At 39.4% G+C, this 25,031-nt stretch overlaps 1 protein-coding gene across 1 annotated transcript; it reads right to left on the bottom strand.

The window, feature by feature from the left end:
* Positions 1 to 3,353: 3,353 nt before the first annotated feature.
* Positions 3,354 to 24,274, bottom strand: prrx1b (paired related homeobox 1b; the record flags this gene model as incomplete). Its single annotated transcript, XM_083970034.1, has 5 exons — positions 3,354 to 3,486; positions 6,187 to 6,252; positions 10,402 to 10,583; positions 16,165 to 16,340; positions 23,962 to 24,274. 5 exons carry the CDS (start codon positions 24,272 to 24,274, stop codon positions 3,354 to 3,356), a joined length of 870 nt encoding a protein of 289 aa, XP_083826160.1.
* Between the last annotated feature and the right edge of the window lie 757 nt (positions 24,275 to 25,031).

The following is a 25,031-nucleotide window of genomic DNA, read 5'->3' as shown; positions in this document are numbered from 1 at the left end:
CAGAAAGGAAAGAAGAAAAAGAAGAAAAGAAAAAAGAAAAAAGAAAAAACTGAAATATCCCGTGGTCTTTGAATGTGACACAGCTCGTTATCGACTCCTTGAAACATTAAAAAAAACTAAACGAGACAAAATAATCAAAAGGAAAAGAGTCAGAGTTCATCTACTGATCATTATTACTGGTTATTATCAACCACTTTTACTGTATTATCATTATTATCATATCTACACTGTAAAAACTCAAAATCTTTCCAAGAATATTTGTCTTATTTCTTGTCAAAATGTCTAATTTCTAGTCAAAACTAATCTCGTTCCCCTTAAAATGAGACTCATCGCCTAAAAATTAACTTGTTTTTAGATCATTTTCACTTGTTTCAAACAAATTTTCACTTGAAATAAGTAGAAAAATCTGGCAGTGAAAGCAAGTTTTTTTTTTGTGCTTGTAATAAGAAAGAAAAACTTGCTCCACTATCAGATTTTTCTACTTATTTCAAGTGAAAATCAGCTTGAAAGACGTAAAAAGTGTCTAAAAACAAGCTGCTTTTTAATGTGATGAGTCTTATTTTAAGTAGAATGAGATTAGTTTTGACTAGAAATAAGACAAATATTCTTGGTAAGATTTTGAGTTTTTGCAGTGTAATGAGCTGAATGGTGGATTATACATAACAGAGTCTAATTTACTAATCTAATGGTTCAGTCTGACCTTTGACGAACCTTTGAAGAGTCAAACAAATCGAGAGAAGAGGAAACTTTCCAATCAGTTTGAGTTTTTACATTTGAAAAAAGGAGAAAATATATAAAACCTTTATCTCAGACTAAACTTTCGATTTTTTTTATATATTATATTTTCACTTTCATCACCGCCGCCGCCATTGCTGCAGTTTCATACGATCCACTTTACAGTAACGGCCCTCGTGTGGCGTTCGAGGACGAGCGTCGACATGTGTTTGTTGATGGTGAGAAGGAGGAGGGGTGAGGGTGAGGGGGGGGTGGGGTTAAGGTTATGAGGTGAGTGGGAGGGGGGGGGAGGAGGGGTGAGGAGAAGAAACACCTTGTGTTGCCACCGCCGCCGCAAAAAGGAGAAGAAACGAGGCCCCGGGGCCCCTCCAATATTAAAGAGAGGATTTCCCTCCACATAAATATCCTGTTTTCTTTTCAATTTCAGGTTGTGGTAATGAAGGAGAGAAAGAAAAAGAAAATGCAGAGGAGCAGAGGAGAGGAGAGGAGTGGAAGGAGAGGAGAATGGGGGGAGAGGAGAGGAAATAGGAGAGGAAGGAGAGGAGAGGAGAGGAGAGGAGAGGAGAGGAGAGGAGAGGAGAGGAGAGGAGAGGAGAGGAGAGGGAGGAAATAGGAGAGGAGAGGAGAGGAGAGGAGAGGAGAGGAGAGGAGAGGAGAGGAGGAAAGGAAAGGAAAGGAAAGGAAAGGAAAGGAGGAGAGGAAATGAAATGAAAGGAGAGGAGATGAAAGGAAAGGAAAGGAAAGGAAAGGAGAGGAAGGAGAGGAGAGGAGAGGAGGAGGGGAGGGGAGAGGAGAGGAGAGGAGAGGAGGGGGAGGAAATAGGAGAGGAGAGGAGAGGAGGGGAGGGGGAGGAAATAGGAGAGGAGAGGAGAGGAGAGGAGAGGAGAGGAGAGGAGAGGAGAGGAGAGGAGAGGAGAGGAGAGGAGAGGAGAGGAGGAAAGGAATGGAAAGGAAAGGAAAGGAAAGGAGGAGAGGAAATGAAATGAAATGAAAGGAGAGGAGATGAAAGGAAAGGAAAGGAAAGGAAAGAGGAAGGAGAGGAGAGGAGAGGAAGGAAGGAGAGGAAGGAAGGAAAGGAGGATAGAGGAGAGGAAGGAAGGAGAGGAAGGAAGGAAAGGAAAGGAAAGGAAAGGAAAGGAAAGGAGAGAAGGAGAGCAGCAGGCTGAGGTTTCTCTGAAGGAGAATCTGTTCTCTGGTTGTAAATCTCAGGTTTATGGGCCGTGCACCAGCTCCAGCACCGCGCCGGCGCTTTTCCAAGGTCTCCACTATAAACACACTTCACTTCTTACAGTCTGTGAAGCCTGAACCGTCCCCGCGTGGAGATATAACCGTCCCCGCGTGGATAGATATATATATAAATAAATATATAAATATATATATATTCTTTGTTATGGTGGAAAACTACAAATCATCCACAGGTTACAGGACTCGGGAGGCAGAGTTGGTCTGAGGACACCGAGGCTGCACACTGCAAAAACTCAAAATCTTACCAAGAATATTTGTCTCATTTCAACTCAAAAATGTCATTTCAAGTCAAAACAAATCTCATTCTACTTAAAATAAGACTCATCACATTAAAAAGCAGCTTGTTTTTAGACACTTTTTACTTCTTTCAAGCAGATTTTCACTTGAAATAAGTAAAAAAATCTGATAGTGGAGCAAGTTTTTCTTTCTTATTACAAGCACAAAAAACCTGCTTTGATTTTTCTACTTATTTCAAGTGAAAATTAGTTTGAAACAAATGAAAATTATCTCAAAACAAGTTAATTTTTAGGTGATGAGTCTTATTTTAAGTGAAAAGAGCTTAGTTTTTTACTAGAAATGAGACATTTTGACAAGAAATAAGACAAATATTCTTGGAAAGATTTTGAGTTTTTGCAGTGCACGGAAAAAAAACAAAAAAAAACTACTAATAAAAACTGCTCTCAGATCTGCTCAAGTGCACAAGTGGCTTCAGATGCATTTTTTCTTTATTATTAATATACAAGTTTTTTATTCTGTTACAGATAAAAGGAAATAATATTATTATTATTATAAAAGAAGTAGCAGAAGAAGCAGAAGTAGAAGGAGGAGAGGAGGCTCTCCTTTATATTGGACTATTATTACATGAATGAAAGTGTTTGAATGTCAGTGGTATAACATAAAAACAAAACTAAAAAAAAGGGATAAATGTCAGAGGAAGAAGTCCTTTGTCGGTTTGTTGTAAAAAAAAAAATAAAAAAAAAATGTACAAAAGTTGTCGATCCCAGTGACGAAGGGGAAATCCAATCCACCACCACGAGATGCACGAGTCTTATACGAGTCCTGATCCAGAGCATCGAGATCTCTCTCTGAGTTTACACACACACACAAAAAAAAAAACGATAAAAGAGGATAAAACAAAAAAAATAAAAAATAAAAAATAAAAAAAACCACCAGATCTCCGTTTGAGTTCAAACTCAGAAGAGACCGAGCTGCGTCTGTTCTGTTCGTTCAGAGAAGACAAAGAAAAAGAAGAAACATCCTTGATCCTTGATCCTTGATCCGTCCGTCCATCGAGGTGATGATGACACGACTTCACCTCCTCCCCTTCACCTCCTCCTCTTCACCTCCTCTTCACCTCCTCCTCCTCCTCCTCTTCAGTTGACCGTGGGCACTTGGTTCAAGCTGTATTCCTTGGCTTTGAGCCGCAGGTTGGCGATGCTGTTGGCCATGTTCATTCCCTGGGACGTGTTGGTGTTGGAGCAGGTGGGCGGGTAGGTCGCCATGGCGCTGAGAGACAAGAGGAGGAGAGAGACAAGAGGGAGGGAGGGAGAGAAGAGAGAAGAGGAGGAGGAGGAGGAGGAGGAGGTCACATCATCTGTGGCTGCATGAGGGGGAAACATGGAGAAGAAGAGACTCACACTAAACAACGGAGCTGCAGCAGTGTTTTTTAACCCCCGTGGACGACGCTGCAGATCACCGACCGTCCCTGAACTACACACGCACTGCAAAAACTCAAAATCTTTCCGAGAATATTTGTCTTATTTCTTGTCAAAAAGGTCTCATTTCTAGTCAAAACTAATCTCTTTTCACTTAAACTAAGATTCATCACCTAAAAATTAAATTGTTTTTAGATCATTTTCACTTGTTTCAAACTAATTTTCACTTGAAATAAGTAGAAAAATCTGCCAGTGAAAGCAAGTTTTTGCAGTGCTTGTAATAAGAAAGAAAAACTTGCTCCACTATCAGATTTTTCTACTTATTTCAAGTGAAATTCTGCTTGAAAGAAGTAAAAAGTGTCTAAAAACAAACTACTTTTTAATGTGATGAGTCTTATTTTAAGTAGAATGACATTTGTTTTGACTTGAAATGATATTTTGACTAGAAATAAGACAAATATTCTTGGTAAGATTTTGAGTTTTTGCAGTGTGGCAGAGAGGAAAACTGACCCAGGATCAGATCTGCTGTTGTTGTTCTTTTTTTTTTATTCATCTCTTATTTCTGCTTCTCTAAACAACTTTGTACCAATTCATTATATTATCTGAATGACTTTTCTCTTTTCAACTATTCATACTTTTTCAAATATTCAAATAGTTAAATCTTCTTACTTCTTTGAACCTCTAAAACTTCAGCATACTTTCTCCCACAGACTTCATTGGACTTTTAAACTGTAGACAAACGTTTAATTTATTCCTGTTTTACTCATTTTATTGATATCTTCAACAGTTTCAGATACTTGGCAGTTTTAAAATCATTAACATTTTTGACAAAATCCAACATTATAATGGGTGTGTGTTGCGTCTAACGAGCAGAGCTTAGAGTGGTGACATCATCGTTAGAGTGAGAGAGAGGCAAAAAACATTTTGTGGCTTTTCGTGGCTAAACTGTCACCACGGCCACAAATTAAACTCTAGACACATGATTTTCTCCACTTTTGTAGCCACACTTGTCTTCTTGCTAAAAATGTGGTCAAAAACACAAAGAGACCTAGAGAATAATTTAAAATATTTTTTAAATGCAGCCTGGGTGCTCTCTCTCTGCCATTCACCCCAGTACAAGTTTTTTAACAGCAGAGTAGAAGGAGCTCAATTTTGTAACTTGCTGGAAAGGGCATTATACTTTGTTTGAATTCACCAAAAAATAGTCACATGTCACAAAAAAGCCCTCTACTTACTTGGTGTGGCTCATTTCTACACTTTTCTTTTTTTTTTTTTTAAAGTAGAAGCCAGTGAGCCTCTTATACAAGGGTTTCTTTTGCCCTTCTCTTATTGAATGCAACTGTAGTCAAGTGGTTATATCACTGGGCTGATGATCCTAAAGGTCTACTGACCATGAGCTTGTGGGTTTGATTCCTCCCTTGGTCACCTTTGCATGTTGATCACTACTACTGTCAATTGCTTTTGCTAATTCAGCAATGACACTCAGCTGCTTTCACACGTATTTCCTTCAGGAAATACAAATTCTAGTTATTATTACTCTCACAACTGAGCCGTCTTTTATTCTCTGAAGTTAAACTTAGTGTTTGCATGTGATTGATCGATGAGTTAAATTGTTTATTAAACAGTTCACAGCGAGTCAATCAAACACCGGCGTCTTAATTAAAAATATTTGAACGGCTCGTTAAAATGACCTGAATGTTGAATGTTAAAAGCGATGACATCATCAACAGTTAAAAAGATGACGTCATCGCATTGCAGATTTTAGCGGAGGGGATTTTTTGTGTGCAAATGAACTGAAAACGAACGCAGCTTCTTCCTCTCACTGCTAGAAAACACAACGAAGGAGAAGAGTTCTGGACGGAGCACTGCAGAAACTCCAAATCTTACTAAGAATATTTGTCTTATTTCTAGTCAAAATGTCTCATTTCTAGTCAAAACAAATCTCATTATACCTCAAATAAGACTCATCGCATAAAAAGCAGCTTGTTTTTGACACTTTTTACTTCTTTCAAGCAGATTTTCACTTTTTTTTCAAAAATCTGATAGTGGAGCAAGTTTTTCTTTCTTATTACAAACACAAAAAACCTGCTTTGACTGTCAGATTTTTCTACTTATTTCAAGTGAAAATTAGTTTGAAACAAGTGAGAATTATCTAAAACAAGTAATTTTTTTTTTTTAGGTGATGAGTCTTATTTTAAGTGGAAAGAGTTTAGTTTTGACTAGAAATGAGACATTTTTACAAGAAATAAGACAAATATTCTTGGAAAGATTTTGAGTTTTTGCAGTGTGTGAAACTGGACTTGGCAGCAGAGACTTGAAGAACCTGAGTAGCATCATCAAGTCTCTGCAGCCGAGTCCAGTTCTGCTGCTCCGCCTGGACGTAAAAACACTGCAGAGCTCAACAACAAGAACAACAAGGACAAGAACAAACCTCTCTGCTCTACAGTCAAAGTGCAGCAGCAGCAGAATAGGAAGGAGAAGAAGGAGAAGAGGAGACACATTAAACCAGCGTTGTGCTGAACAGAACTCTTGTAGTAAAGTGAAAGCGTACTTGTTCTCTGAGGGCAGCATTTTCTGTGGTACTCGCACTGGCCCCCCCTCCGGCATCGGATACCAGCTTTAGGATAATATACAGTCAAGTGTTAGCACCACAGTGTCAGCAAACTTCCTGCCCCCCCCCCCCCGACCCCCTCATCTCCACCTCCACCTCGACATCTCACACTGAGTTTCCTCACAGGGATAGTTCAACATTTTTGGCAAATTGGCCCCATCACCATAATCGCTATAGTCATAGCAGTAGGTTCGTTACCTTTAATTGTCGGTGCAAGCTGTTTTTTGGAACGGCGGAGCAGAGCCGTGAGCTGCTAAGAGCTACGCTACGGAGGCTCATTATGGGATTTCTTGGTTTCCCTCATCATCAAACTCATCAAATACACAATCCAACAACTCCACAACGCTCTGGTGGACAAGTTGTGACCTGCACATTCACCACGCTATGAGATAATAACACAACGTTACCACACAGAGTTGTTTTAGAGGGAAATTCATGCAAAACCGCTGATGTATATATATATATTTTTTTTAAATTATATTCTTTTAATATCTTGGTTGCCCTATATTTATAAATATCTATATTTGTATTTTTTTTTACCAGTCCACCACAGTGTGCACGGCATGTGTGGATGTGTTTGTTTGTATGTACTGCTGCTGTAACCTTGCAAATTTCCCCGTCGTAGGATGAATAAAGGCATACTTTACTTTACTTTACTTTATTTCAGGGACAGTTTTTCATCATGAGTCTCTGTATTTCCTTCTAAAACAACTCTGTGTGGTAACGTTGTGTTATTATCTCATAGCGTGGTGAATGTGCAGCTCACAACTTGTCCACCAGAGCGTTGTGGAGTTGTTGGATTGTGTATTTGATGAGTTTGATGAGGGAAACCAAGAAATCCCATAATGAGCCTCCGTAGCGTAGCTCTGAGCAGCTCACGGCTCTGCTCCGCCGTTCTAAAAATAGCTTGCATCGACAATTAAAGGTAACGAACCTACTGCTATGACTATAGGGATTATGGTGATGGGGCCAATTTGCAAAAAACGTTGAACTATCCCTTGAACGGAGGATTTACTGAGTCAGTGAACGCACCACGGCCGACCGTCACCGTCCTGGTGTCGTGTAGCGCAGAGAGAGGTCGTTGCCGCGGGGGGGTCAGCGCTGGATTTAATACGGTTTGTTTTCACATTATCACCTCGTCAGGAGGGTCAGGACTCACCCCCCCTCCTCCTCCCCCTCCCCCCTCTCCCCCCCGGTCACAATGTCAGAGGGAGGAAACGGTTTGTTTTGATTCAACACATTAGTTTGGAGTTAGATTCAGTGTGTGGGGGAAGAGAGTGACGACAGCAGAGACAGAGGGACAGATGGATGGATGGGGAGGGGGGCGGGGCTTCAGGTCGTCGTCTGTCGGTCGCTATGGTAATTTCACCCTACTTCAGTTCACAAACCAACGGAAAAAAACAAACGTCTAATTTCCACCAAATGTCTCTTTAAACTTTAAAAGGGACAGTTCAACATTTAGTAGTCAGATAGGTAGGTCACCATAACCCCTCTATAGTCATAGCAGCATAGTAGGTTCATCGCCTTTAATTGTCGGTGCATGTTGTTTTGAGATCGGCGGGGCAGAGCCGTGAGCTGCTCAGTGAACACAATGGAGGTGAACTCATCAAACTCATCAAATACACAATCCAACAACTCCACAACGCTCTGGTGGACAAGTTGTGACCTGCACATTCACCACGCTAGGAAATAATCATGTAACATTACGACACATGAAGCAAATACTCTGAACTACTTTCTCTTTTGAAATCCCTCCGCCCAGCAGCAGCCGTGTCTGGAATGTAGTTCCGGCTGCATTTCCCTCTAAAACAACTCTGTCTGGTAACGTTGTGTTATTATCTCATAGCGTGGTGAATGTGCAGGTCACAACTTGTCCACCAGAGCGTTGTGGAGTTGTTGGATTGTGTATTTGATGAGTTTGATGAGGGAAACCAAGAAATCCCATAATGAGCCTCCGTAGCGTAGCTCTGAGCAGCTCACGGCTCTGCTCCGCCGATCTCAAAACAACATGCACCGATAATTAAAGGTGATGAACCTACTGCTATGACTATAGAGGAATTATGGTGAGAGGAGGATCTTACTAAATGTTGAACTATCCCTTTAAATCTGTGATAAGCTCCTGAACTCAGGTTCGAATCCTTGATTCTTTATAAATTATCTCTCGTTTCTCCGTCTTCATTCATTCATCATTTGCTAATTGTTCCTTAATAAATGCACTATAATAAACTACTTTTAAAAATCATATTCTTTCTTTCTTTCTTTCTTTCTTTCTTTCTTTCTTTCTTTCTTTCTTTCTTTCTGTCCTTGCCTTCTTTCTTTCTTTCTTTCTTTCTTTCTTTCTTTCTTTCTGTCCTTGCCTTCTTTACCTCACTCCTTTCTTTCTTTCTTTCTTTCTTTCTTTCTGTCCTTGCCTTCTTTACCTCACTCCTTTCTTTCTTTCTTTCTTTCTTTCGTTCTTTATTTCTTTCTTCACTCCTTTCTTTCTTTCTTTCTTTCTTTCTTCACCTCACTCCTTTCTTTCTTTCTTTCTTTCTTTCTTTCTTTCTTTCTTTCTGTCCTTGCCTTCTTTCTTTCTTTCTTTCTTTCTGTCCTTGCCTTCTTTCTTTCTTTCTTTCTTTCTTTCTTTCTTTCTTTCTTTCTTTCTTTCTTTCTGTCCTTGCCTTCTTTACCTCACTCCTTTCTTTCTTTATTTATTTCTTTCTTTCTTCACCTCACTCCTTTCTTTCTTTCTTTCTTTCTTTTTTCTTGCTTTCTTTCTTCACCTCACCCCTTCTTTGTTTTTTTGTTTCTGTCCTTGCCTTCTTTACCTGACACATTTCTTTCTTTCTTTCTTTCTTTCTTTCTTTCTTTCTTTCTTTCTTTCTTTCTTTCTTTCTTTCTTTCTTTCTTTCTTTCATGCAGTTCATCAGGGACTATTTTCAGCGGCGGATGGATCCACATTAGCTGCTGCTGAGGTGGTGGTGGTGGTGAGTGTTTCCTCTCTGTCAACGCTGTGACGTTTAAATAAAGGTTGAGGAGGTTGAGTGCAGGTGGATCAGAGGGGATGAAGACGAGCGGAGGAGGAATGAGGAGAATGTGCAGGTAGAGGAAGAGGAAATGAAACAACAACAGAGAGCGACGCCCGGGTCAGAGGGTGTGTGTGTGTGTGTGTGTGTGTGTGTGTGTGTGTGTGTGTGTGTGTGTGTGTGTGTGTGTGTGTGTGTGTGTGTGTGTGTGTGTGTGTGTGTGTGTCACGGTGGTGTTAACACTCGGTTATTGTGGTTTCAGCTTGTGCTTTTTCAACTGGACTCAACTCAGCTGGTGTGATTTTAATGTTCTTTCTTTCTTTCTTTCTTTCTTTCTTTCTTTCTTTCTTTCTTTCTTTCTTTCGTCCTTTCGTCCTTTCATTCTTTCTTTCTTCACCTCACTTCTTTCTTTCTTTCTTCACCTCACTCTTTCTTTCTTTCTTTCTTTCTTCACCTCACTTCTTTCTTTCTTTCTTCACCTCACTCCTTCCTTTCTTTCTTTCTTTCTTTCTTTCTTTCTTTCTTTCTTTCTTTCTTTCTTTCTTCACCTCACTTCTTTCTTTCTTTCTTTCTTTCTTTCTTCCTTGCCTTCTTTACCTCACTCCTTTCTTTCTTTCTTTCTTCACCTCACTCCTTCTTTCTTTCTTTCTTTCTTTCTTTCTTTCTTCACCTCACTTCTTTCTTTCTTTCTTTCTTTCTTCACCCCACTTCTTTCTTTCTTTCTTCCTTGCCTTCTTTACCTGACTACTTTCTTTCTTTCTTCACCTCACTTCTTTCTTTCTTTCTTTCTTTCTTTCTTCACCTCACTCCTTCTTTCTTTCTTTCTTTCTTTCTTTCTTTCTTTCTTTCTTTCTTTCTTTCTTTCTTTCTTTCTTTCTTTCTTTCTTTCTTTCATTCTTCACCTCACTTCTTTCTTTCTTTCTTTCTTTCTTCCTTGCCTTCTTTACCTGACTCCTTTCTTTCTTTCTTTCTTCACCTCACTCCTTCTTTCTTTCGGCGCTGTGTGTATGTATGTGTATTATGGGATGGATGCAGGTTGAGTAGTGACTCTACCTGTAGGGGGCGGCGCTGCCCCAGGACAGGTAGTCGTTGGGGCGCGGCGCTGTGTGTAGGCTATGTATGTATATTATGGGATGGAGTAGGAGTCTACCTGTAGGGGGCAGCGCTGCCCCAGGACAGGTAGTCGTTGGGACGGGGCGCCGGCCGCGGGACGATGGGCTGCTCCACCGCCGTCACGTCACCAGAGTACGACTTGAGCAGAGAGGCGTTCTTGCTGGCCAGCATCGCACGCTCGTTCCTACGAAACTTAGCCCTGCGGTTCTGGAACCAGACCTGAGGAGGAGGAGGAGGAGGAGGAGGAGGAGGAGGAAAGAGAAGAAAAGCAAGATGAGACGGGGACACAGATTCATCTCTCAGATTCATCACACTGCAAAAACTCAAAATCTTACCAAGAATAGGCTATTTGTCTTATTTCTAGTCAAAACAAATCTCATTCTACTTAAAATAAGACTCATCACATTTAAAAAGTAGCTTGTTTCTAGACACTTTTTTTTTTTTTTACTTCTTTCAAGCAGATTTTCACTTGAAATAAGTAGAAAAATCTGATAATGGATGGAAAAGCAAAAGTTACACTGTAAAAACTCAAAATCTTACGAAGAATATTTGTCTTATTTCTACTCAAAATGTCATTTCTAGTCAAAACAAATCTCATTCTACTTAAAATAAGACTCATCACATTAAAAAGCAGCTTGTTTTTAGACACTTTTTTCACTTCTTTTGAAATAAGTAGAAAAATCTGATAATGGATGGAAAAGCAAAAGTTACACTGTAAAAACTCAAAATCTTACCAAGAATATTTGTCTTATTTCTAGTCAAAATTTATTTTCTACTCAAAACAAATCTCATTAAACTTAAAATAAGACTCAACACATTTTAAAAGTAGCTTGTTTTTAGACACTTTTTACTCCATTCAAGCAGATTTTCACTTAGTAGAAAAATCTGATAGTGGATCAAGTTTTTCTTCCTTATTACAAGCACAAAAAATTTGCTTTCACTGGCAGATTTTTCTACTTATTTCAAGTGAAAATTTGTTTTTATCTAAAATCAAGTTCATTTTTAGGTGATGAGTCTTATTTTAAGTGGAAAGAGTTTAGTTTTGACTAGAAATGAGACATTTTGACAAGAAATAAGACAAATATTCTTGGAAAGATTTTGAGTTTTTGCAGTGCATGACCTCAGTCAGACCAGGTTGAAAACCCTGGAGGAGTTGTGCTTTATTTTGAAAACTCTGTAGTCTGGTGACCTTTTCTCAACAACGTCCTCCGCTCAACAAGTCAAACGGAAACTTTCAGAAACACGTCTTATTTTGAAGAACTCTGGGGGGAGTTAGCCTATGTTTTATTTTGAAAACTCTGGTGTAGCTAGTCTGGATGAGCTAAGATGGAGAGACACCGATGTAGATGGACACGGTGGCTCCTGATTGGCTCTCATCATCATTCCATCGTTTCTGATCCGGGGAGCTGAAACTCGAGTTCTTTTATTTTGAAAATAAGAATTTCAAAATGGCGGCACAGTCGAGTGCACGGGGACAAATTCAAACAACCTTTATTTATAAAAGAAAACAGACGAATCAGAGCCTTTAAATGTGGAGATTTAAGGTGATTTGAGCTCTGACAGAACAAACACATCATCTTATATACAGATGATGATGAGGGTGATGATAAATATTGTTGCCGTGGTGACATCGCCCACCTCAAACACACACACACACACACACAGAGAAGAGGCTTGGAACGGGGAGAGGAGGGGCTGCTCTCCAGAGCCGAAGCCATTAAACCATTTAAACAGAAGGTTTCTCACTAAATGATTCTCATCACCCCCCTCCTCCTCCTCCTCCTCCTCCCTTCTCTCCCCCCTTTAGGGAGGGAGGGGTGGGGTGGGGTATTGTGGGGGTTGGGGGGTGCTAATATAGTCCCTCGCTCATGTGAAGTGAAATCGACTCCATTATTAGAGCGGGTGAACGCCGTCCGCTGACGCACGGCCTCAGGAATGAGCCCAAAGTCTCTTTTATCAAAGGATTTCTGCGTCGCATTAATCACAGATGTTGCTGCCTCCCTCGCTCCAGCATCACCATTTCCTCCCCCCATCCTCCTCCTCCCCCCTCCCCCCTCCTCCTCCTCCTCCTCTTCACTCTTCGCTCTTCGCTCTCACTCTGCCCGCAGAACAAATACTTTCGCTGTGTCGATTGAAGAGAGAGAATGAGAAGAAGGAGGAGGAGGAAAAATATACAAGAGGAGGAAAGCAGAGGGATAAGAAGAGGCGAGCGGTCGCTATAGAAACGTATTTATCTACAGGACGACGTCACTCTGTCACCGACTGGATCAATCACTTATTATTACCACACATTATTGATTATTGAACATGTAAAATCCCACATTCATAAATCGCCTGCTCTCACGCTTTCTCTCTTTGCCCTCGGTTTTGTCTGTCAGGCAAAATCTAAACTTACTGATTTATAAATACTGGTCTATAAAGACTGATACGAATACGAAAACTTTATTATCCACAGAGTGGAAATTCCTCTTTGGTTTCACCACCATGAAATCTATAAATATTGGTCTATAAATATTGATCTATAAATACGAATCTATAAGACTGATCCATAAATACGGATGTATAAATATTGATCTATAAATACTGATCAAACCTGAAGAAGCTGCATGTAGAAATAAAAAACAAAGCCCCACAGAAATACAATAGGTAATATGTATTTCCTGTATTGTTATCACTTATACGGCACCAGCATATATGAATATTTATGTCCACAATCAATCATAATGGTATATTATAAATAATTAAATGAAACATTTTACACGGTATACACTGTTAATTATATGATATATAAATGTAAATATTGAATTTATAAAAAATAAATGTACGTTCTCATTCATTTCGAACATGTCGAGGAAAATGTCACAGACCGGTTGTAACATAATAATATATGAAATATAAACATTAAATGTAGATATATACACACAAACGCTGATATATGAAATTATTAGAATATAATAATATAATAACAGGTTTCATGTTTTACATTTGTGCTTTGACGTTATATTTAGATACAGTCTGTGTCTGTACATATATACGTATAGTTAAATCTAAATCATTTTTATTAACAGCACACAGAGTCTGGATGTGGATTTAACTGTTAATGCAACTTTTTTTTTTTTTTTTTGACATTTTGCTGTTAAAGTTTAAAAAAAAATCAAATAAAAAAATTTGAGGCCGTAAAAAAAAAAAAAAAAAAAGGTTCATCTGCTAAAACGAAGTTGCACTTTTAAAAATGGTAGTTGAGTTTTAGTTTTAGTGGTTTTAGTTGCTGTGGTTTCTGGGTTTCTCCTCAGATTGTTGCACCGTGATCAGCGACACAGATGTTCACACAACTGGATGTAAATAGAGAGAAAGTAGCATTAGCACGTTTACACACACACACACACACACACACACACACACACACACACACACACACACACACACACACACACACACACACACACACACACTGAGTTTATCACTGATCTGCAAACCGCTGAGGAAATGAGACGTCATTACATCCACTTTCCTGATCAGAGCCAGTCGTCTGGGGACTCACACACACACACACACACACACACACACACACACACACACACACACACACACACACACACACACACACATTATCAGCGAGCTAATGACTCATGCGGTCCTGTGTGTGTGTGTGTGTGATGTAAAGTGGCTGTAACGCGCTGACAAGCTCTTATCAGTGAAATCTACACACGCTAATAGAAACAATAACATTAATGATAATGATAATAATAATAATAATAAAATGGCTGCTGTTGCCGCTGGCGACTGGGAACCATTAAGTTTATTAAGTCAACGTGTGACTGTGAGAACCGTCGTATTAAAATCCTAATCCACTTTGTTATTTTTATTTTATGTTTTTATTTCTCTTTAATCAGAAGCTGATGAGCAGGTTGTTTCTGTTGTGTTTCGACCAATCACGTGCAAGGAAACTTTTTCACAGGTTTGTGATTGGTCAAATCAACACGGGCGCAGTATATATATATATTTGTACATTACATTTTATTTGCTATTTTGCTATTTTATTATTTTATTATGTATAGTTTGTTCTTTATATTCTCATCCTATATGCTGCTGCTGCTGCTGCTGCTATCTATCTATCTATCTATCTATCTATCTATCTATCTATCTATCTATCTATCTATCTATCTATCTATCTATCTATCTATCTATCCATCTATATATCTATATATCTATCTATCTATCTGTCTGTCTGTCTATCTATCTATCTATCTATCTATCTATCTATCTATCTATCTATCTATCTATCTATCTACGTCCACTTTACAGACATAAGAGTTCATTTGCAAGAGCAGATAAACGCCATTTTGAAAAAGAAATGAGCTGACGACGCTTGTGAATTATTCATATATTCATATATATGCATAGTGTTGTTTTCAATAAAGCTTTATAATTTTTTTGAGATACAGTACGTCTGTTACGTTACGTCTCATCTCCTCGGTTGAAGCCACTCAACTCATATTTGGTTTGACTGATATATCACCTGCTGTAAATAATCATTAAAAATGAAAAGTTATCTGCTTTTGAGAATGAACTCTTCTGTCGTCGTCTAATAACTCCTCTCTCTGAGTCTCGAGGACCGACCGGAGGTTCAAAAAGATGAAAAAAAGAAACTTTAAAAACTTTAACTTTGAGTCATGGAGCTTGAAAAAGCAGCGCCATGTCTGATAAACCACCACCACTGCTGCTGAACTTTACATGGGACTATTTTATTAAGACACTGTGTCTTATCAATCTATGGTTGCTCAACATGGAATACATCACATCACCGCTGGTCATCAGGGAAAACTCAACATATGTAGCATTAACAGCTGAAAACTTAAAACATGGCTGACTGATAACCAGCTCTGTGAACATTAAAGGGTAGTTCTCTTATTTTAGATGAATAAAAATAGTATTCACTTTACTCCATGCACTTTAAAAACCAGTACGTTATAACAGATGCACTTTAATGAATCTTAACAGCGCTATACGACACCTTCGTCGATTAAATGCACTTTAATGTTACTACTACTCCTTGCTCCTCCTGACTGAAGCTACTGTGATATATTGTATATATTGTGATATGGTATTTGCACCATGTTGTTCTTTGTTCTTGTTCTCGTCCTTGTGTCTAAGGTGTGAACCGCGGGACTGCAGATGGAAACTAGCCTTAGAACACTGCAAAAACTCAAAATCTTACCAAGAATATTTGTCTTATTTCTAGTCAAAACAAATCTCATTCTACTTAAAATAAGACTCATCACATTAAAAAGCAGCTTGTTTTTAGACACTTTTTACTTCTTTCAAGCAGATTTTTACTTGAAATAAGTAGAAAAATCTGATAGTGGAGCAAGTTTTTCTTTCTTATTACAAACACACAAAAAAAACTTGCTTTCACTGGCAGATTTTTCTATTTATTTCAAGTAAAAATTAGTTTGAAATAAATGAAAATGATCTAAAAACAAGTTCATTTTTAGGTGATTAGTCTCATTTTAAGTGGAAAGAGTTTAGTTTTGACTAGAAATGACATTTTAACAAGAAATAAGACAAATATTCTCGGAAAGATTTTGAGTTTTTGCAGTGTGGGTAAATCTGGTGTATTTACATATTGTTATATGTTCATGAATATGCAGAGTCCCGTTACAGATAAATTAAATAAATTAAATAAAAGTGTCAAAATAAAAGCCTCTCTCTCTCTCTATGTGTGTGTGTGTGTGTGTGTGTGTGTGTGTGTGTGTGTGTGTGTGTGTGTGTGTGTGTGTGTGTGTGTGTGTGTGTGTACCTGCACGCGGGCCTCGGTCAGGTTGACGCGGCGGGCGAGGTCCTCCCTGACGAAGGCATCGGGGTAGTGCGTCCTCTCGAACACTCGCTCCAGCGCCTGCAGCTGGCTGCTGTTGAAGGTCGTCCTGTTGCGGCGCTGCTTCCTCTTCTTCTTCTCCTCCGTGTTCATCTGCTCATCTATAACAGAAAAGGAGAAGATGAAGATGATGAAGAAGATGCATGAGAGTCAGGAAGATGTGAGAGTTTCCCACCACATTAAGTTTTGATAATACACTTTGGTAACACTTTAGATTAGAGAACACATATTCACCATTAACTAGGTGCTTATTAATATGCATATAAGTAGCTTACTAGCTCCTTATTAGTAATTATTAAGCACGTATTAACATCTTATTCTACCTCTATTACACCATGAATTAAGATTTTTCCTGATATTAACTCCTAATTATGGCTTATTCATTGTAAATTAATGCATTGTTGTTTCTGAATAATGATGCGAATAACCTTATTGGGGCCTTGTAAAGGGGCAGTAGCACAAGAACAGTAAAGTTCATTATGTCCGTATGAAATAATTAGTTTAGTAAAGGAAACTAAGTAATTCTTCCTTTTTCACACTGAATTAGTATAGCATTAATGCATTAATTTACAGTGAATAAGCCATAATTAGGAGTTAATATCAGGAAAAATCTTAATTCATGGTGTAATAGAGGTAGAATAAGGTGTTAATACATGCTTAATAAATACTAATAAGGAGCTAGTAAGCTACTTATATGCATATTACAGTAATAAGCACCTAGTTAATGGTGAATATGTGTTCCCTGATCTAAAGTGTTACCTAAACATTTATTCAAACGACAGCAGCAGCAGCGAGCGCTTCAACACGACACTGTGAGGACGTTTCATTCCTCATGTTGTCCTTGTTGTCGTTTCCTCCAACAACTTCACACTGAAACCACAACTCGTACGTTAATGATCTTCTAGGTCTTCTCTGGTCTGGTATGAGGTCACATTTATACATTAAATTAAATTCTGCAGGAGCGTTCGCCCCTTCGCCCACAGCGGAGAAACAACTAGAAACCATCTGAGCTGCTGCTGCTGCTGCTGCTGCCACGGGGGCTTTTATTTTGAAAAGCGAGCACAGATTAAAGATTAAAACGTATTATTATTATTATCAGCATTAGATGAGTCTGACTCTGAGACAGTGGTGACACACACACACACACACACACACACACACACACACACACACACACACACACACACACACACAGACACACACAGACCTACAACCTGCTCGTCTGTCTTAAACGTCCTGATAGAAAAGAAAAAGAAAAACTGCAAAAAAGGAGAAAAACGCTGAAGAAACATTCACCCAAACTGAAGCTTAAAGGCCGGAAACACACAGAGCAGAGTGTGTGTGTGTCTGTGTGTGTGTGTGAGTGTGTGTGTCTGTGTGTGTGTGTGTCTGTGTGAGAGAGTTGTGTGGTTGTCAGCTCAAACCTCACACACACACACACACACACACACACACACACACACACACACAGAGAAATCAAACCACAAACACGGCAGCAACTTTCACACATCCATCTTTTTCTTTTTCTGCACCGCTATGGGTGAAGTGACCCTTCAGAAACACAATAACACACTCACAGACACACAAACACAGACACACACACACACACACACTCTCTGTTGCTGCAGCCGACTGACAAACAAACACGCAAACGCACAAGTGAACGAGCAAACTAACAACGACTCTGCTGCTCGCAAAGAGAAATAAATATATGAGGAGAGCTGCTGCTGCCTCAGGATAACACACAATAACACACACACACACACACAATAACACACACACACACACACAAAGACACACACACATACATACAGACACACACACGCTTGCAGACGAAGAGCAGAGCTCGTGTTCTTACATTTTGGGAACCGTTCCCTCGGATCAGACGCAGATATTTGACTTCCAGTTTTTATCTCACCAACATCTGGAGCGACAGACGGACGGAGCAGCAACATCTGGAGCTACGAGCTACGAGCTTCTCACTCCCAGTTCTTCTACATTTTTAAAAAACCAAAACCACACATCTCCCAAAAAAAGAAAAAAAAAAAGAAGAAAAAAAACTGTGGAAACTTTCTGGGAATCTGCCCGACGACTTCTCAGACTCACATTAAACAACACTAGAGGTTGTTCTTTATCCACCGAGTCGTTTCATTCATGATGAGAGAAGTTAAATGTTTGAATTAAAGGTTAAATAAAATCTGCATACCTAAAATAAGACTCATCACATTAAAAGCAGCTTGTTTTTAGACTCTTTTTACTTCTTTCAAGCTGATTTTCACTTGAAATAAGTAGAAAAATCTGATAGTGGAGCAAGTTTTTCTTCCTTATTACAAGCACACAAAAAAAACTTGCTTTCACTGGCAGATTTTTCTACTTATTTCAAGTGAAAATTTGTTTGAAATAAATGAAAATGATCTAAAAACAAGTTACTTTTTAAATAAAATAAAAATAAAAGTTAAATAAAATAAAAAAATAAAGGTTTAAATAAAAATAAAAACATTTTCAGCTCCTGGTTTTAGACTCTAATAGTTAAATCTTGTAACTTTGCTGTCGTTTCTTTTACTTTTTGTTTTCCCGGAGCTTTCGATCGCGTCGTGTCATCGTGTCGTCGTCGCTGGAGTTCGTTCGTTCAGCGAATCTGAAGAACTTTAGTGTTTTATTTTTAATTTGTTGGATTTTCCGGCTGAAATAAAGTTTTTTTTTACAGTGTTCAGACTTTAACTGAGTTTATAATAAATGTTAAAAACATGTTTTTTCCTGATGTGAAGTAGTAAAAAAAAAGATATATTTGTGGGAACTGGTGGTCAAATTACGACGACAGGATTTTTAATAGTGTATATTTCATATGATATAATATAATAATACATGGTGTTACTGTAACACACTGAGAGATGTACACTACACACACACACACAGACACACACACCCTGACTGTCATGTGTCATCGCTGAGTCTCAGCCAATCAGGCGACGGCGCAGACAGAACCAGATGTGTAAACTCAGTGACCCGGGAAAACAGAGATCTATTATTTTTAATTTTTTCCTTTTTTAATTTTAATTTTTTTTTTTTCACAGTAATTTAATTTTGATCCCATGAACCTGCAGCTTTAATGTAAAACTATAGAATGATGGAAACAATATTCTGACTATAAAAAAAGTTACAGTTTGAATTTCTCTCTCTCCTCGGCCTTTGACCTTTAATGAGGCTCAAACTAACTGATCAATATTTGATCTGTTTATATTGATTGATAAAAAAAAAAAGTCTTCTGTTTAATATTTTCTTTCTTTCTCTCTTTCTTCTGTTTGTTTTTTCCTATTTCATTTCTTTTGTAGATTTTGTCTTATTTTGAAAAACCCATTCATATTTTCAGGCTAAATCAATCAATAACAGAAATAATACTTTAGCTTCTTCAGAGTCCACTGACTGATCGATCATGTGACCTCCTCTCAGATTTATCTCACCCCCCCTCCCTCAGTAACCCCCCCCCCCTCCCCCAGACCAGATGAACTCTGTCCTCATTATTAAACTTCCTGTTGTCTGATGATTTTATTATATTACAGTTAATAACTCAACAGCGACTTCGTCTCAAAATACAGACACATAGAAACAGCTGAAAAGAACCAGAACCAGAACTAGAGGTCTGTGCCACTGCAGCGGAGGCCTCAACACACACTCACACACACACACACACACACACACACACACACACACACACACACACACACACACACACACACACACACACACAAACCCGTGTTTTCATATAAAACCGTTTTCAGAACCAAACTATAGTTTCTCCTCAGCTCCACCAGAGACCCCGGCGGAGCTGAGGAGCTGAGGCCGCGTTGGGCGCACCGCAGCCCGGCTGTAGTCTCCGCTGAGAGCCGCCGCCGCTCCGGAGAAACGACCCGACAACAACTAGAGCGCGCACATCTGTTCTGTGACGTCACATTACGTTAAGATTGTAAAAGAAAAAAAAATACAATTGATTTAATTTGTGACAAACTTTTTATTATTATTATTATTTAAATGTCTGAGAAGCAAAATGAGTCAGACCTGTCAAAATAAAAGTCCTGGCCACATCATGAGTAGTTTATTATGAGAATATATTTAAGAGCCTTTTAGAATATATATATTTTAAGAAGTTTTCTGTTTGATTTTATAGCCTATATATAATTTTCTTTAATTAAATGTTTTTACTGTGTCCAGTTCACACATTAAAAAAATGTTGCGCTGCAGATCTGACGGGAGGAAAAGTAGTGCGGCGAGTGCGCGGAGTGTTTTTTATTATATTTAGCCTATAGAAGAAAAAAAACTAGCCTACATTTTAAAAATAATATAGAGGATTTATTTTTCTTTAAAAAAAGGAGAAAAATAATCAGTAAAATAAAAATAACCCAAAGGTTCTTTTATCTGAGCAGTTTGAGTGAAAGCTGCGGGTGAACCACAGCCACCTTCCTCCTCCTCCTCCTCCTCCTCAGCTCTGAGTGTGGCCAACACGTGTGATCAGACTGATCTCATTAGCAGCAATCAGTGAAAGTCCATTACTCCTCCTGCCACAGGCGATTAGGGAGATGAGGGATTATTGATCCCTAAAACAATAAAGACATTCTTCTTTTCAAAATAAAAGCCCCCCTTTTTTTTTTAAACATACAGCCTCTTCTTCTTCTCCTGCCCGAGCCTTTATTCTAAGGAAATAAAAATGACCGACTTTGTTGTTGCCTTCACGGTCCTGCGGGTAAATGGGTAAAAAAAAAAGAAAAGAAGGTAAAACCTCTGCTTGTGTAATTAGGCGCCGACACTTTGTCCTGAATGTTGCATAAATCTGGAAAAACCCCGTAACGACCACAAATGTTTCTCCTCATCAAACCAATATTTGCTTTCTGATGAATTCCGTCTGCTGCCATTAAAAAAAGCACCTCCCCCTCCTCCTCCTCCTCCTCCTAACTAGAGCCAGTGATGATGATGAGACGCTGTTATTTGATTCCCTTAGTAATTGTCGGTTGTCGCTAATTATGACAAATGCTTAGTCTCGGGTTTTGTGAAAGTGTTTGACAGGCCTCCGAAAATAACCGAGAATTAACGACGTGACCCGGACACTTCCTGCTCCTTTATACCTTTTTAGAGAAATAACAATAACACTCATTAAAGCTCATAACGGCCCTGTCAGAGGGAAGGAGAGAGCGCTTATTTACTCCCTCAGCTGCGGCCGCCGGGTCTCAGGAGTCAACTAACCTTCAGCACTTTGAATAAGCACTTTTTTTCTTTTTTTAATAATAATAAATTCTGCCTAGTCAAGGGTGTCATTGATTTGTTGAGCTATATAGCTACATACATTGAACCAGGAAAAAAAAACACAGATATGTAGCCTAGTTATTGTGAAATCTAAACGCCATGAAGTCTCCATTCACTTTCACACATGTGTTTAGAATCAGAGCGCGTGTTGTTGGTTTGACGCGTTTTCTCCTCAAGGTGTTAAAAAATAGAAAAAAGTCTTGGCTGAAACATAAAAAATAAAAATAAAAATAAAAAACACCAGTGTTGAAGAAGAAGAGAAGACTTCTGTCTATAGATAAACAGCTGGTTTAGGTCTTAAAGTTTTAAACGTGTCGCATGTTCCACGGATTTAGTGCAGCGGCCCTGAACGCACCTGAGACAAACTCAATCTGTCAATAAAGTTTGTTTTATTTAATTGAAACTTTTTATTTAGCCTATTTAATTATTTATTTACTTTGAAAACGCCTCCGCAGTTCAACTATATATGAGACTTCGTGTATTTCTAATGTTTGTTCGTGTTTTTAATTCAACTGAGTTCATTAAAACACACGGAGAGAGTTAAATTAAAATCTAAAAATCTTCTATGTGAGCTTTTTGTTTTAACCCTCAGAGTTGTAACATGTGGGACTGAACCACACACACACACACACACACACACACACACACACACACACACACACACACACACACACACACACACACACACACACACACACACACACACACACACACACACGGAGCTCACAGAAACACACCGACGTGTCTCAGCCGCTTCACCCCGGATTGAGGCTCTCTGCAGCGGCCGCTCGGTGCGCAACAGCCCGCTGCAGAGCCACGGAGCTACGGACACACACTTTAACACACACACACACACACCGGCCTCACTATAACACACACACGTTTACACACACATGCGCCCTGACACTGATTTATTTGCCTCGCGAGGTTCCTTTACTGACCATGTCCACCAACATCACCATACCTCACTGACATCAAAGTGTTAATGGTGAATTAATGGCCGTTTTGAGGAGGGAGGGGGGGTGAAGGGGGGAGGGAGGGAGGGAAAGAGGGGGGAGGATGATGCATTGGCCAAAACTCACTAAAGGATTCCTTCCATGCATGCGCGCTCCATTCATGCGCTCTGCACGCGGACACGCGCCAGAACATAATGAAAACAAATGAACTTAGTGTTTCGTGTCATTAGTGAGTGCGAGTTCGAGTCCGCGCTGCGCTGGGTGGGTTGGTTTGTTTTGTTTTGTTTCTTTCCTGCAGTTTAATAATAAACCTGCTTCTTTCTGTTAAAGTGTGTTTGTTTTTTACGCAGTTGCACCAAAACGCACCACGTAAAACCACGTTAAAGGTACCTACTTAAGTATCCAAAAGTACTTGCTTTTAAATGTACTTTAAGTCAAAGTAAGAGTCAGAGTAAATGTCTTATTTCTCACATCAATGAATGACTCTAATTGTTTGTAAATGAATGTAAGGAGCTTTTAACTCTTGTTAGTGAGAATGAACTCTTTGAAAGCAGCTGCACTGATGTGCTGCTTTTAGGGGTTAGGGTTTCCTTCTTTGACAAACACAGCTTGTGTCCAATAGGATTTTAGAAAAAGACCTGAAAGTAACCAGTAGCCTACTGAAGTAATTTACATATTTAAACATAAAATGTGACAAAACTTGTAATAGGAAACATATGTATCTTAATGTAAGTGATAAACTTGGGAAGTTTCACGGTGATATCTGTTATTTAAAATGTTTTACCCTATTCACCTGTAGGCCAGTGTTCCCCCTTACTGTAATAAACCTGCTTCTTCTTTCTGTTTAAGTTTGTTTTTTCTTTTTACGCCGTTGCACCAAAACGCACACTGCAAAAACCCCAAATCTTTCCAAGAATATTTGTCTTATTTATTGTCAAAATGTCTAATTTCTACTCAATAGTAACCTCTTGCGACTTAAAATAAGACTCATCACCTAAAAATGAACTTGTTTTTAGATCATTTTCACTTGAAATAAGTAGAAAAATCTGCCAGTGAAAGCAGGTTTTTTGTGTTTGTAATAAGAAAGAAAAACTTGCTCCACTATCAGATTTTTCTACTTATTTCAAGTGAAAATCTGCTTGAAAGAAGTAAAAAGTGTCTAAAAACAAGCTGCTTTTTAATGTGATGAGTCTTATTTTAAGTAGAATGAGATTGTTTCGACTAGAAATAAGACAAATATTCTTGGTGAGAGTTTGAGTTTTTGCAGTGCACCACGTATAGGGATGTGATTTTACACGTTTTCTACTCTCTGGTTCCTCATCCCTTCTTCTTTTTCTCCTCTTTCTGTTAAAGTTTGTTTGTTTTTTACGCAGTTGCACCAAAACGCACCACGTTAGGGATGTGATTTTACACGTTTTCTACTCTCTGGTTCCCCTATAATCATCTTTTCTGCTCATTTTCTGTGACTTACTCTCCTGCTGGGTGGTGTCTGAGCCGCTGGTCAGCCCCGGGGACTCCAGCAGACTCCTCCCCGCCTCCCCGACGCCGTCGTCGGCCTGGCCGCCGACCATCTCCCCGCCGGCCTCCTCCAGGTCCAGCAGGTGGCTGACGGAGAAGTTCTTCTTGGCCTGAAGGTTGTCCAGGTTGTTGTTGTTGTTCGACGACGACGACGACGACGACGTGATCATCGGACTCTCCATCAGCCGGTTCGATAGCGCCTGTTGCTGCTGCTGTTGTTGCCTGTTGTCCATTACATGTGCGTGTTGTGCATAGCTAGAAGTCATGACGCAAATGGGCAACAGCGGGAAGAAGAGGAAGAGGAGGAAAGAGAAGAAGCGAAGCTGAGGGGAGAGGAGGAAAAGGAAGGAGAAGGAGAAGGAGGAGAGGAAGAAGGAGAGAGGAGAGAAGAGTAGATCCGTGCATGCAGAGCGCAGCGGCGAAGTCCGGTCGGTCCAGAATCCAGATCCACAGTTAGTTAGAAAGTACCGGTTCTCCTCGTCTTCTGGTCCCAAAAAAAACACAAAAAACCACCACAACAACAACAACCAAAGAACCAAAAGTTTCAAAGTAGTAGTAGTAGTAGCAGTAGAAGTCGTCTAGCTGAGACTTGTTGCGTAAACTACCGGACTGATGATGATGATGAAGCGAAGCCCCTTCCTTGGATAATAAGAGGCGAAACGAAACGTCTTCTTTCCCAGTCAATACAAGTCCAGTTGCCGCTGCGATTCACAATTTGTTGCCCAGAAAAAGTAGAAGAGAATAAAAATAAAAAAAGAGAAAAAGCCTCCACGAAGTTTAGAGCCAATCCATCGAGCGCAGCCAGTTCAGTCAGTCAGTCAGAGAGTCCCAGAAGAAGCAGAAGCAGCAGCAGAGTTGTAGAGTTGTAGAGTTGTAGAGTTGTAGAGTTGTGTTCCCTCAGTGGTGAAGTCTCATCTGAGCAGGAAGAACCGCTGCTGCTGCTGAGGAGGAGGAGGAGGAGGAGGAGGAGGATGATGATGATGACGACCAGATGCTTCGTTCAGAGCAGAGGAGGCAGGACTT

The sequence above is a fragment of the Trachurus trachurus genome, assembly GCF_905171665.1.
Source record: "Trachurus trachurus genome assembly, chromosome: 4".
Classification (NCBI taxonomy): domain Eukaryota; kingdom Metazoa; phylum Chordata; class Actinopteri; order Carangiformes; family Carangidae; genus Trachurus; species Trachurus trachurus.
The sequence above is the reverse complement of the archived record's forward strand: the minus strand, read 5'-3'. Positions and strand labels throughout refer to the sequence as shown.